Here is a 13,889-nt window from a genome sequence, read left to right on the forward strand (position 1 = left end):
GACTGCCCCACCTGACACTTGGTTGCTTTGATGGCCAGTGTTGCCTCCTGTATTCTAGCCAACCCTGTAGGTGCCTCGAATTGCCATGAATTGTTAAACACCACAAGTTCATCCTGCCTTGCAAGTACATAGTTTACCATGTGCTGAAAAGTGGCAGGGGCTTTAACCCAAAGGGCATTACCTTAAATTGATAAAACTCCTCTGGCATAGAAAATGCAGTCTTCTTCTCAGCACCTGGTGCCAAGGCGATCTGCCAGTACCCACTGTTCAAATCAGTGGTTGCGCAAGTACTTTGCAGCACCTACCCGATCCATAAGCTCATCCGCTCTCGGGATTGGATGGGGATCAGCCTTGGTTACCTTATTATGGGCATAGTAGTCCACACAGAAGTCAATAGCCCTTGCTTTGATACCACAGAAATAGACCAGGGCCTATGAGATCTCTCAATGACCCCAGGTCCAACATCTAGGCAGCTTCTACCTTAATGCATCCCTGAACCTAGTCAAACATTCAGCTCTTCACTGGCAGATTGTCAACTGTGTCTATGTTGTGGACACAGACAAGTGTCAACTGTGGAGCCAGTGAGAAGAGTTTGGAAACTGCACCAGTACCTCTCTGCTGCTCAGGCATTAACTCAAGGGCTAACTTTACGCCTCACCCAGTGCCGTCCCTCATGTCACCATTCAGCAGATTAGTAAGAGGCTCCTAGTCTTCCTCAACCTCCTCTGCCAAACCCATGACATCCGTTTTGTAATCTCTCCGAAGGTAAGGCTTTAGCCAGTTCACATGGAACACTCTCCTTGGTTCCCTTGGAGCAACTAGTACTTACCCTTAGAAATCTTCTGAACTACCATGAATGGCCCACACCATGTTTCCTTCAAAGCCTCGGGATGAATAGGCTTCAGCACCAACACAACTTGACCTGCCTGATATGTATTCAGCATAGTTTTCTGGTAATAACAGTCCTTCATAAGCGCATGCCTTGCCTGAAGCTTTTCGTACACCTAATTTATGTATTGTGCCATCAGCTTAGGAAAGCCAATCACATGGTCTGCAACATTCTTCTCTGACTAGAGTGAGTACCTCGCACTGGGTATCTATGCAGACGTTCAAAGAGATTGAACCCTGTCATCCTCTGCAAATCTCTCAGTAGGCGAAGAAGAGACATGGTAGGAGAAGGTCCAACTTCCTCCTTAGATTCTGGCAGAGTTACTATCATGTTCATAATTGTTTTGTTGAACATCTCCACCAAACCATTGGTTTGTGGTTAGTATGCCGTAGAGAAGTAGTAGGCCACACTAGCTTGCTCGCACATCTCTCTCCTGTATGAGGAGATATATTTGGTTCACCGGTCTTAGATACAATTCTTGGAAATCCGACCCTAGAAAAGATCCCTCTGTAAAGATCTCACTACATCATTAGCAGTCATGCTCCCCAGAAGTACCGCGTCTGGGTACCTAGTGGAAGATGCACCACAACCAAAATGTACTTGTTGCCTGACTGTGAGGGGTGTCAAATAGACCTAAAACCTCTATCCCCACCCACTTAAACGAAACAATCACAGCTGGTAGACACGTCTTTGTCCTCTTCCTGACTTACCACTCACTTTGCAAGTGGGACTGGTTCTAGAGAACCTCTCTGTCTGTGCAAATCCCTAGCCAGTAGAACAGAGGGTCCACCCCATACTATTTTTTTGTTAATGCCTGATTGTCCTGCCAACAGCACATCATAGACCAGTGACAATAGGAAGTTTCTGTTCGCTAATGGAACTACAAGCCTCTTGCTAGTACCAAGCTTAGGATTTACTGGCTCCCTATAAAATAGGACGTCCTCCTGCCCACCATAGTGTCCCCCGAGCACTTCTTTGCTGACTTGTTCTTGGGTTTCCTTGCGAAGTCCAACAAGTGTAGAGCACACCACTGTGCCTTGTGGAAATCATCCTGAGTAGGCCCTCCAGAAGCTAGCAAACACAGCAGCTCTGGAAGCAACCCAGACTCCAGCACTTAGTCTGCTTTGAGAGACTCTTCCTCCTCTCTGGTGCAGAGGTGATAAGCTCCACGTCCAGTGCCTTCCTGGAGTCTGCCTTTTCCTGCAAACTATCTTGTCCTGGTCCCTGCAAATTGGGAATGCTCCCATACTACTTCTGTGACTGCAGTTCAGCCTTGGCTCTGGTCAACACAGCTGATGGTGTACAAGCCATATAGGCCTCTGGTTCTGGCACCACGCTAGTGGCATTCAAATCATTGCCCAAGAGACAACCAGCCCTTTTCTACTGTTTCTTCCACCTCCTTGCCTCTTGTTCCTGTGCTGCTAACCTCATCTTCTGCCTCCCAAACTCCCTGGCCTTCTCAACCTGCTCAGTCGTAGCTTTCTGATGAGCCAATACAAGTTTGGGGTATTTTCTATACTCAAACCACCCAAGTGACTGTGGTACCCTAGAAATTTGAGGTGGTGAATTTAGTGGGGAAACTGTGGAAAGTACTATAGAGGAGAAGCACTGCATGTATCTGGGATAGATCTGTACTAAGAGGACATGAGATCCTGACTCCACAGCGATCTCCACCTGAGTTCCTAATATGGTTCCCTCCCCAGAGTCTACCACAGTCTCCTCCTTTTCACTCAGTCTGTCAAACTGGTCCCTAAGGAAATCAACAAAGACCTCTCTTGCCCTGGGAATCCTCCAACCTGTGTCCCTACTTCGATAATTCAGCTTATCTGTAGACATGGTGCTAAGGTCTACTCCCAATCCTGTGCTCTCTATAATTTGTGTCTGGACTGTATGTTGAAAAAACTGGATTTATTGTGCTTCCGGTATAAATTGGAAACGGTCTCTGCAGTGTTCATACCTTGGACTCCTAAATAGTAGGTGTTCCACCACTGCCACCAATTGTCAAAACCAGTTCCAGAGGGCCAACAAGGCAAACAGGAGTTACTGGGCCCAACCATGGGGGGTTGATGCCATTTACTCCTGTTGTCCCGGAGCTGACCTACTCTGGGTCCTGAGTAACTGGGCCAAGTACTACCCCTTTCAGCACTTGACTCAGTGGTAGCGCATGTTCAGAAGTCCAAAGCTCTTCGAGGTGGGTGGGAGGCATACACAGGTTCAAGACCCAAAACACACACTGTAAACAGCACTAAGATTATTGTACATCCAAATACATGCTTTTATGGAAAAAATGAGTATGTTAATGTGAGCGCACCCAGCATAGAGGGAACAAACTAAATAACATCCACAGTCTCTTAGGGTCACTGTACTAGCGTGGTCTTGGGCAATATCCACAAGACAAAACAAGAAAATGTTTGGCCTAAAGAGTCAGCTTTAACAGAGCTACTAGCTGATTTTGTGCAAATCACCAGCAGGCATTATGGCCTGGAACATTCTTACCCCAGCTGATGGCAGCGGGCGTGCTTCGGTCTCACGATGATGCCGTTCCGTGACCTCTTGTGGTCTTTCCTTGATGACGCGTTGGGCTTCCTTCTGTCTCCAGATAGCCTGCATTTGTGTCAGACATCAACCTCCATGGCTCCTAGCAATCAGTAAGTGTTCCCTACAGTAGCCTGGGCACGGTTCTGCTTCCACAGAGGAATCTCCTAGCACACGGGGTCTGCCAACTGGCTCTGCAGTAGGATTCCGTTTGGTGCGAACCACCGCTAACCAGACAGTGACAATCAAGATACAAGCGGGATCATGGTGTCAACAATTGAACATCTTAAAACCTCAGTGTTTTAAAAAAAAAACTATTTGTCTAATTATTTTGACTTTTTATTCACTCATTATTTTGATCTAAGTTTAAGATTGTTGTTTTGATCCATAGCGCTTCATCTCCCTTACATTACGGCTGCCAAAGTATCTCTCAGGTCTTGGTTTTTTGTCTACTGCAGGGAGCATGGAATGCTATTGAAACAATGGAAGATGCTATTGGAGAGGTAACTTGTGCTCACTGGATAGAGAATTATCTCCACTTTCTACAAAGGGGCAGTGGTATTGCATAAGCAGAGAGTGAAAGGAGGAACATTTATCACAGCCTACTGAATGTTGTGTGGGCGTTTTTAGGAAAAAGAGAACCCGAAACATGTATTACATTGTATTAGTGATATTAAAAGGAGAGTTTTTCAAAGAATACATTTTGTTCTGGAGAGAAAGTTTTCCCCTTGTTGCAAAGAAAAGAATAAGAGAACTGAACTATAGTGAGACCCTAAGAGGTTTGTACATTATTTGCAAATGTAGTAGCTGATGAATCTTTTACCTGCGAATCATTTTGTTTATGATAAAGCATTGCATATGGGAGAGGGTTCGTTACCAGCTTTTTTACATGAGGATAGGGCAGGTGAAATCATTTTATGATGTCCACTGGTGCACCCAAATATGGTTGTATTGGATCTCTCCTTGATTTTCATTTTGATGTAAACCAGCATGATGAGATGAGAAAATATTGATTATGTGCAGATGATTAAGTTGGAGGGCGTGGACAGCCCTCCCTCCAATTGAAGAGAGAGAGGTCTGACAATAAAGAGCGGGTAGTTGCAAGGCAAGGTACATAAGGCCATTTTGGTAGAAACAGTGAAAAAGGAGTAGTTGTTTTTCATCTGTCATACAGAGTATCATTTGAAGTTTGAAAGTGAATGTGAGCCCAGGAGATCTCTAAAAAAGAAAAAGGTATAGTGTGCATGGACCAACGTGGGCTTTTGCTGCGCTAAAGTAAGATGTTTATTGATTGCTGTCTCTTGAAAGGTTTAATGAAGGAAAGATAACCTTGTTAAGCACAGATGAGAGCCTGTGTAGGCTGGAAGATGGATTGGTACAAATGGTACATTGTAAAGAGAGTGTACTGGATTTCAATTCTAAGGCTGTGATGAGAAACAACAATCCAATCCAGTTGTAGAGAGGAAGTTTCTTGACCTTATGTTGCATATGAGAACTGTTAGTATTTGGGGGAATCGCAGTATATGGTGTGACGCTGCCATGATCCACAGATGCTTGTGTTAAACCAGGTGTCTACAACGAGTAGCTCTCCTATGAACAAACCAACTTTCTAAATTAGAAGCATTTGCTTGGCTGAATTTGATATGTAAACAAAAAACTGAAAAACGCAAATAGAATGTATGTATTTTCAGAACTCATAAGCTTATGTTTTTTAGAAAAATGCTTGAATTTCCAAAATATAATTAAAGCTGATATTTGAGTGAAAAAATCATGCGGCGTTGGGGAGACTTCTTACTTATAGTGTTACCTTAGTGCCAGGGGCATTGCAGCTATGGCTCTTATGTATCACGCACGTAGAGGCATTCCTCATTGACAAAGCCTTTTTACCTTACTACTGGAAACTATGCCTGATGAAATGAGCTGATCACTGCTGCTGGTCTTGCATATGGTGTCCACAATATATATTTGTCTGATGTGGTCATTATTGCAATACTAATAATATTAGTAGCTAGGGATAATTTTTCTTGAATGTAAGTATCTCTCATCACAGAAAAGGTTGGAGACCCCCTGTGTTACCCAAACATGATTGCATGGTGTGGCAGCATGTAAAGAGTTTGGCTTAACAAAGACTGTGTGAAGCAGGAGATGTCAAAGGGCATATTTATCATTCACGCAAATTGCTGTGTTGTGTTGCAGTTCCCCAGGAAGTCATTCCATGGGTGGAGCTTGAGTATTCCCATGCATCCACCCATGGATTTTGGTGCATTCCCAAAAGTACCATTATTGGTAGACCTGGGAATGCGTCAGAATTCTGCGCCTTCCAGGTGAGGCGTATTGAGGAGAACTATATTTCTCCAAATGTTTTCCTATTTCTATGTGTACTGCATTCAACAGCACACATAGAATGAGGAAAATGCCTCAGAAGATTGTTTTTGTACAGGAAGGTGCACATAAACAACCCTGCTTACAATGCCCCTGTTTTGATGCTAGGCAGCACTATATAATATTAAATACGACGCATTCCAGCCGTTTCCCATTCATGCAGCGCAGCATGGTGGCTTACTGCACTGCGTGATATGTTGGTAAATGTGCCCCTAAATTATTTCCAGTTCATGAGGAAAGAGCTCAGTTGTGGAGACCGGAAGGTTGATTCCAAGGTTCAAAGTGTTCCACTAATTGGCCTGAGAGGATGTACTGTTAACCCAGTGAGGCCTGTGAGATATCCAGGTCTAGATGCCGGGTGAAGGAGAAGATATGTGTTTTTTTGCCTAGCTAGTTATGTGGTCAAAATGGTGCATATGCCACTTTTATTGAGATATACGTTGTGAGTAATGTTGTTTTTGATTTTTGTGGTGTTCTTTTTATTTTGGGAGCAAGGGACATGGGAAATTTAATTCTAATTGATTGTAAGTGAGGTCACTGAGCGGTGTGTTTGTTGCTTAAGGAGGGTCCCAGAAGGTTTCAATTACAGAAAATATCAGTTGAAATTGAGAAGCTACTGTGCTTTTCCAATAGGATAGTGTGACGGAGAAATGCTAACCAATTCATTGCATGCTGACTAATAGATTGTTGAAAAGAGTGGAACAGATGGTTAAAGGGGTCTTTAATTGGCTGTAACTATTGAGGTTTCATGGAGGCATGACTTTTTAAACAATGGGGTGGGGTGTACAGGACCACGCCACCATGATACCTTGGTCTCATACTCTCACTTAAATGGATGGAGCCAGAAAACTAACTGACACACCAGTTATTTGAACTAGCAGGTGTGTTATAGATGGAGAAAACATGTCAAGGGCAACCTAGCTAACTGTCAAATGAGTATCATAGTGACCTGAAGGTATGTAAGATAGGAACCGGCTTCTGGTGGACCTCTCAATATGTGGAGGAGGAGGTTTATGTGTTTTCCTTCCTGAGTGTACTCAAGTACGGATGGAGGAACGTGGTGATCTTAGATAAAGGGGAGATGTGAAGCAAGGGGCAATAAGCAGATTTATAGCAAGAAATGCAAGAATCAGACGCCTTAAGAGTATGGTATCGATGAGTCTTCTTTACTGGTTGACAACATTTCTGGATCATAGTGTACACAACACGTTTCGTCATGTGCAAGTACACAATGTCTTCATCAGTGCAATAATTATTTAAGCAATCCTACGAGGTTGTAATAAGTGGACGTGTCATGGACTAACTTGCAGTATCCTGGAGTCACATCCACTTAAGTGATAAATTCTCTAGCTAATGTGGGTATGCACAATTGGTGTCAAGTACCGTGTAATCACTCAGTATAACAAATACGTGTTTGCATATGTCAGGAATGTAGTCCTTTCCTTATTTGAGTGTGTTAGCCTTTTATTGGAGACTTATGTAGAGCCCAAGAAACTAAAAAGGCTTTTGTAATTCCATTGCCAAAGAACCCCCTCCTCCCCAGACCCAGTGAGTGTGTGAAAATTGAGACATTCAAGTTCTAGAGTGAGCTGTTACCCAGTGCATGATGATGGGGAGGGATTTGGACTCCAGGGTGCCCAACAAGCGTGAACTCTGCCCTAGACATAGAATCAAGACATTGGTAGATGTGTAAGAAAACACTATGGAGCTTGCTGATAATTGCGCGCTATTAGCATTCATCAGTTTGGCATTTTTTGGCTGTATTTGACTCTGTGACTCACCAAATCCCAGTCTCTGAATGAAGACAAAATAGAGACTTTGGTCAACCCCTTCCCTTTTAAAGAAAATGCATGGAGTGAATTGGCGTACATTAGTAGATACCAAAAAGAAAGTAAAATTGCTAGAGCGTTATGGATACATTTCGAGATATTAACTCAAGATAATTATGGGAGTTAGATTCTCTAATGTTCTGCTTACGAATGCAAAACCATTTTATTTTGACATTACAAAATAACTGCATACTGTATTGAAACGGAGTTCTAGTCCAATAGTCTGTGTGCAAGACCCTCTCTCACCTAATCTCACACATTTCAGCTTGTAAAGCCTGCTTCGTGGCTCACTCTTACATTACATTGCTTACCTAACGCGTACCCCATGGTTTAGGTACCACACTCCTTCATTAAGCAGCACAGCTTCCAAAGAAGCCTTTTCCAGGGATGACTTTCACACTCTCTTGCTACAGTGCTCTGCTTCTAAAGCTTTCAAATGGCCCACTCTCACTGATTACAAAGCTTCCAACCATCTTTAAAGATCAACTTGTCTGGAGTTCTTTCAATAACCACTTTATTTCATGTTATTGTTTTAGTTTCAAATGCAACAACTTTGCTTTTCAGGCATGTTAATGGGTATAACAATTCTAGACACTAAAATTCTTTAGACCTGAGACATTTTTTGTTCCCAAATGCAAATTTCAAAGATAAAATAGCAGTCTGTACAAAATCAAACAAATAGTAGAAAACAATAGTGCTAAATACAATGAGCCGGCTGACCCGTTTTCCTACATGTAATAGTTCTAGAATGGAGCAAAAACCAAAGGAAATGATGGACGGAGTGTTGAACATTGCAAGCACTCACCCCCAGTCAACTGATCTGGGTTTAATCCATCACCGTTCTTTAGCCCACTCTGCCACCCCAGTTCAGACATGGCCATATGCAAATCAGTCTGACCCTGTGCCTCATGGGAACAGTCCAGCCCGAACTGCCAAGCCATGTCTTCCCTGGACCGGAAACAAGCTTTCTAGGACCGGTTTCTGGCATTTCAGCCGTCTTCAGCCAGGCTTGCTTGAATCCAGTGGCAAAGTGAGCAAGGGACTCACGTCTGAGCATACCCTGCCAACTTATGGCGAACAAAGCAAAAACAAAAGGAAATGATGGACGGAGTGTTGAACATTGCAAGCACTCACCCCCAGTCCACTGATCTGGGTTTAATCCATCACCGTTCTTTTGCCCACTCTGCCACCCCAGTTCTAGAATGGGCCTGGAGTGAAACATTTGATTGGAACTTACTGTGATTTACTAGGTAGTGGGAGGATATATTGTGTAGTTACTCACATTGCCTCTGACAAAGCTTCTGTACAACGGCTCAGAATCTATTCCTGTGGTCCAGGTGGTTAGAATGGATATAGTTAAAAAGCTCAGAATGGTTTACATAGTTACTATCATCAAACATAAAAATCTGGCATGACTGTGGCGCAGTGGTGTTTCCAATGCAAATGTGTTCGCAACAGGACGTGAGGATCATTATGGAACATAACTATCTTAACACAGTAAACCACTAACCATCCACATAGCTAGGGTGACCAGATGGTTCTATGCTAATGGGACCCCACTTTTCTGTCCTCATCTTTTATATACCATTGTTCTCAAATGAATTCACCAATTTAGTGCAGGTAAAGTTAATCAAGTCTACTACTCTCAAAATGAAATTATTTTTAAGTAAAAGAACCCCCCCCCCCCCGCCCCCCCCCCCCTCCTGTTGCAGTTTTGGAACTCTGCTACCTCCATGTTTAACCGTAGCACATACATTCCTAAATTGTGTGATTTTAGCAAATCGGTGCACCAGGATCAACCATGCGGTGTACGGTCTAGCACTGCTCCAATTATTGTTTCCATTACTTCTTTCCCCCTCTTACTCCATAGTTTCTGTACTTCAGTCTCAACTGAACCTCAAATGCCACCCTGCCCCATGTACAGCTCACGTCTTGGGTATAAGGAGTTTTTACTTACAATCCCTTAAAACAATGTACATTGCAAAGCACTAAACTGCTCCATGGAGATGGGCATGCCTTATGCCACTTACCTACCAATAAAATTAATAGGTTATGACTTACCGTTGATTGACCTGGTCCCATCGGGCGACCCGATCACAGCCTTCTGCTGTTTCCTGCAGTTGAGAAACCCTGCCTGCCTCATGCAATGTTTTACACTTTTTTTGCATCCAACTTCTAACTCTTTCATCAATTCGATTGCTAACTAGCCACTTGTCTCTCTCTTTAGGAAAAATGTCTTACCTGACCTACATTCTTCTTCTCAATTATTCTACATCCTTCAGTCTCTATCAGGGTGTCCAACCTTGGCCATAATGCAAGGGACTTGTCACGCTTTCAGAATATTATTGTGACGTTCATTCAATTTACCTAAGTGGAATGTGTCATGGCTCCAGCCCCTATAGCTAAAGGTTAGATACCCCATACATTCTACTTTCTGTCTAATTCTGCTTACAGTACAAATAAACTCATGCCTCTGACCATGGCCTTTCCTGTCCAGCCAACTTTCCGTTTTTCATCTATCGTTTCATTGATCTTTTATTGTAAATGAAGTGATTGATTCAATGTTGTTAGGGATTTCACCAGCTGTAATTGTCCCTTCTGAGAGTCTGTCATGCCATTCAGTGACATTCATGTTAAGGGGAATACAAGTCTTTACATCATAGCACTATTTCTTTGGCTTGATACTTGCACAGAGGGCTTTGTCTGCCTTTAGTGTGTTCTATTTAATTTGAGATTCTTCTGTTGTATGGGGATAATTTATTCAATTAATGACTGAGCTGGTATTAGCAGAGACTCTTCTTACATATATTAAGCCACTAATCCTGGATACTTATAACATTACTGTGATCTGTTATTCATTCACTAGGGACGCAACCTAATTGTGGATTAGTGGAGATGTTACTCATACATTTATAGATATTCACCACTACAATAATACTCAAGACTCTTCAGTCAAGAATTAACCAGTCTTATTCTACATCTCACCTGAAGCTCTGTAAAGTCTGTCCTTACATCTCGATGACTGAAATTTCTGAATTGGGAATTTAACTATTCCCCAAACTCTGGATGATATAGGTTCTTTAATCCTGCAGGTATAGATATTCCTTTACTCTGTAAATCTGGTACCCTAACCATGCACTGGGAGATATTCCCAAATGTTAAATTACTGAGACTCTTCATTCATGAAAGGGGAGGTATTCTCGAATATTGAATTACTGAAACTCTTCAGATTACTAAGATCCTTCAATAATGCATTGTGAGATCATTTTTAATCCTGACGTCAGTGCAGCATGTCAAAGTATTGCGTATACCTGGACGCTCCCTATAATGAAAGGGGCTGAAATCATTAAGATGGAGCTTTTAATATTTGGGAGCCTATTGTTTTTTAAAAGTATTCTTTCATAACTAGTTGGTTCCCTAATCAGGTGTGGCTGGTCCTTTGTACCACATCACACTAGGGCAGTGATGCCTGATGTAATTTTACTATGCATATGGAATCGTTGGTATCCCACGATGCAACCTTTGTTGCTAGAAAAGGCTCTTCTACATCAGCGTATGTGGAGGTGCCTTCTGCTGGTCCAGTAGCAGACATAATCTGGGACTCTAAATGCTGGTTATATGTTATGTTGAAGGTGGTAATATAAGGGTTAGTTGTGGAACTTATTGCCGAATTCTGCCATCAGTTAGCGCTAAAAGTCTCAGAAAAGAACAAGCTATTAGGTTGTTTGTAATAGTTATGTGCTAAACATAACCATATTTACCAATTTCCGTCAGAGTTTAGATGTTGGGATATTTGGTGACAGCACAAATTATGTCAAACTGCACCGAGAGTACTCATAGGTTCATCACTGAGGCAGTGGTTTGTAGCCTTCTCAATAAGCATTCGGTTTCCCAACATATTGCGTATTCATTGCTTGTTCCAACAGCACACAACCTTAGATGTTAGTATCCATTTGATTACGGACCGCTTTTCTAAAGATGCCTGTAAGCAATCAGGCTCAATACAAACAGGTATTTGTCCAATTGATAGGGTGGTTAATCTTAGACTGTGGCCATTTGTCAAAACAAAGCCTGCAAGGAATTCCATTACAATGAGTATATACATCTTTTCTATGAGCAATATATCTATAGAATATACACATACTGCTGGTAAATGTGTTGGCATTGCCTCTCACAAAGGACAGAGTTCTTCTTGTTTGGCAGGTGTTGGTGTTTCCCCAGTCTTTATGTACAGTGTTACTGTTGTGCAGGTCTCCTGGAGCTGGCATTAGCCAGAGCCATTCAAGAAGGAAACAAACTTTGATCCCCTAACTCCGGTGTTAGGGAGTAGTCCTGGAATAAGATTGGCCCATCATGGCTGGCCATACATATCCGCCAGTCTCTTGAAGCGTGGACCCCAATCATTGAGGTAGTCGTACTCCTGGTCGCCATCCGATGTGCTGGAGAGGATGGAGCTGAGTGTGCCAGCCACGGATCCCTCGCCCTCATAATCATAGATAAGAGCAGTGTCATACGGGGGAACGCTGGGGTCATTGTCAGCAACGTCAAGTCCCTAAAATGAAAAGAAAAGAAAATGCTTTTGATCCAGTTAGAAATATGATGGTATCACCCTCTCTTGCATGCAAATGTGTGGAATGACTGGAAGCAGAAACGGAGTCTAATTCACAAAGGTAAATATACAAGTGTGTCTTCACCCATGTGTATATTTACCCCTACACCTAGGTGCTACTCATTATCTTGGGAGGCTATTCACCATTTCTTAGTAGAGATTTCCATGTCTTAACCAAATCCCGTGATGGTATTTGTGCCCATAAATTTACTACAAGCAACTTAACACCTGCATTTTACAATCCGCTTACTGGGTGGACATGCCCGCCAGTGGGGAAGAGATCTCCATCACACAGATAGAGATCTGCCAGTGGAAAAGTATAGGGAAATGTAATCAAGTTTATTATTAGAAAATATATATATATTTTGATGCATAAAATAAGTATAAATTAATCTAAAATATGTATTACTAACCGAGAAATAATACAATTTTACAGGACGTTAACTAAAAATAGTTGAACATAATAATTAAATGTATAAATAGTTTTTTTAAAAAAAATTAAAAACTGACCCTCACTAACAATTTTATTAAATATTCAGTAAACCTGGTTAAAAGACATATATTATATATTCACTGAAAAAAACAAAGGTTAAGGTAACATTATAGTTAGATGAGTAGGTCAGTGACACCATTAACATTTTGAACTAAAAGAAAACCACAGAAATGTATAATGTGCTCAATACCTCTACACACTTGTGCATTTCCAGGGTTTCTTTTAAAGTAGATTAACTTTTTTTCAATGTATATATCGTAGGATAACTGATGAATATATGCTGTCTGCTTACAGAATTTTGAAAGGGAATGGCTTTGTTTTGTAACATAACAGAAAGGGTGCACTGCTTGCAAAATCTTTGCAATAAATGTTGCTTGAGTATAATAGGGTGTAATCAGGCAATAATTCAGTTGGGGTTACCCATCTCCTCAGTTCTTGTTACTGTCACATTCAGAGATCGTCCCAGCAAGTTGATGAATAATTTGATGTAAAAACACATATATATAGCCCTTGACAAGTATACCATTAAAGGGGTAATTGTAATTTAGAAAAAGAGTGAGATCACTTATTATATATATATATATATATATAGCAGTTCTCATACTTTGACCTTGTTCCCGTGAACAAGGTCAAAGTCACTTGACCGAAACGCGTAGGGCATGGCAAATGATTAATAAATCCGCCTAAATTTTTCCTGGAAACGAGTGAGTGCGTCTTTACTTCGCTGCAAGGCGAGAACTGCTTCATTGACACCTGCGTGGCTCTGCCGGAAAAGAAACGCACCGCCCCTTTCAACCGAGCTCCAGTGTCAGAATTTGGGCCGAAACCCGTTGAGATATATATATATATATACATAAAGAAAGCTTGTATGCTTGGTTCAAACTGCCGCAACTCCAAACCGAAGGGCGCGTCGTCCGTACGGATCAACTTGGCAAGATCCGTGACAAATTCACCATATTTCAGCAGCTGACAATTAAATAATCGTTATTTCAGCAAGACACGGCGTCATCATCCTTTACTTTGGTGAGTGGAAATATGGTGAATATATAGATAGATAGATGGATAGATGGATAGATGGATAGATAGATAGATAGATAGATAGATAGATAGATAGATAGATAGATAGATAGATAACCATAACACTATACTGAA

At 41.8% G+C, this 13,889-nt stretch overlaps 1 protein-coding gene across 1 annotated transcript in view; it reads right to left on the bottom strand.

The window, feature by feature from the left end:
* Window positions 1-8,132: 8,132 nt before the first annotated feature.
* Window positions 8,133-13,889, bottom strand: part of CDH15 (cadherin 15) — a 167,396-nt gene continuing 161,639 nt past the window's right edge. Inside the window, exon 14 of the mRNA XM_085636789.1 lies at window positions 8,133-12,187. Coding sequence (XP_085492915.1) covers window positions 11,987-12,187 — 201 coding nt within the window. The 3' untranslated portion in view covers window positions 8,133-11,986. The remainder of the gene's footprint in view (window positions 12,188-13,889) is intronic.

This window comes from Triturus cristatus, chromosome 12 (genome assembly GCF_964204655.1).
Source record: "Triturus cristatus chromosome 12, aTriCri1.1, whole genome shotgun sequence".
Lineage (NCBI taxonomy): Eukaryota > Metazoa > Chordata > Amphibia > Caudata > Salamandridae > Triturus > Triturus cristatus.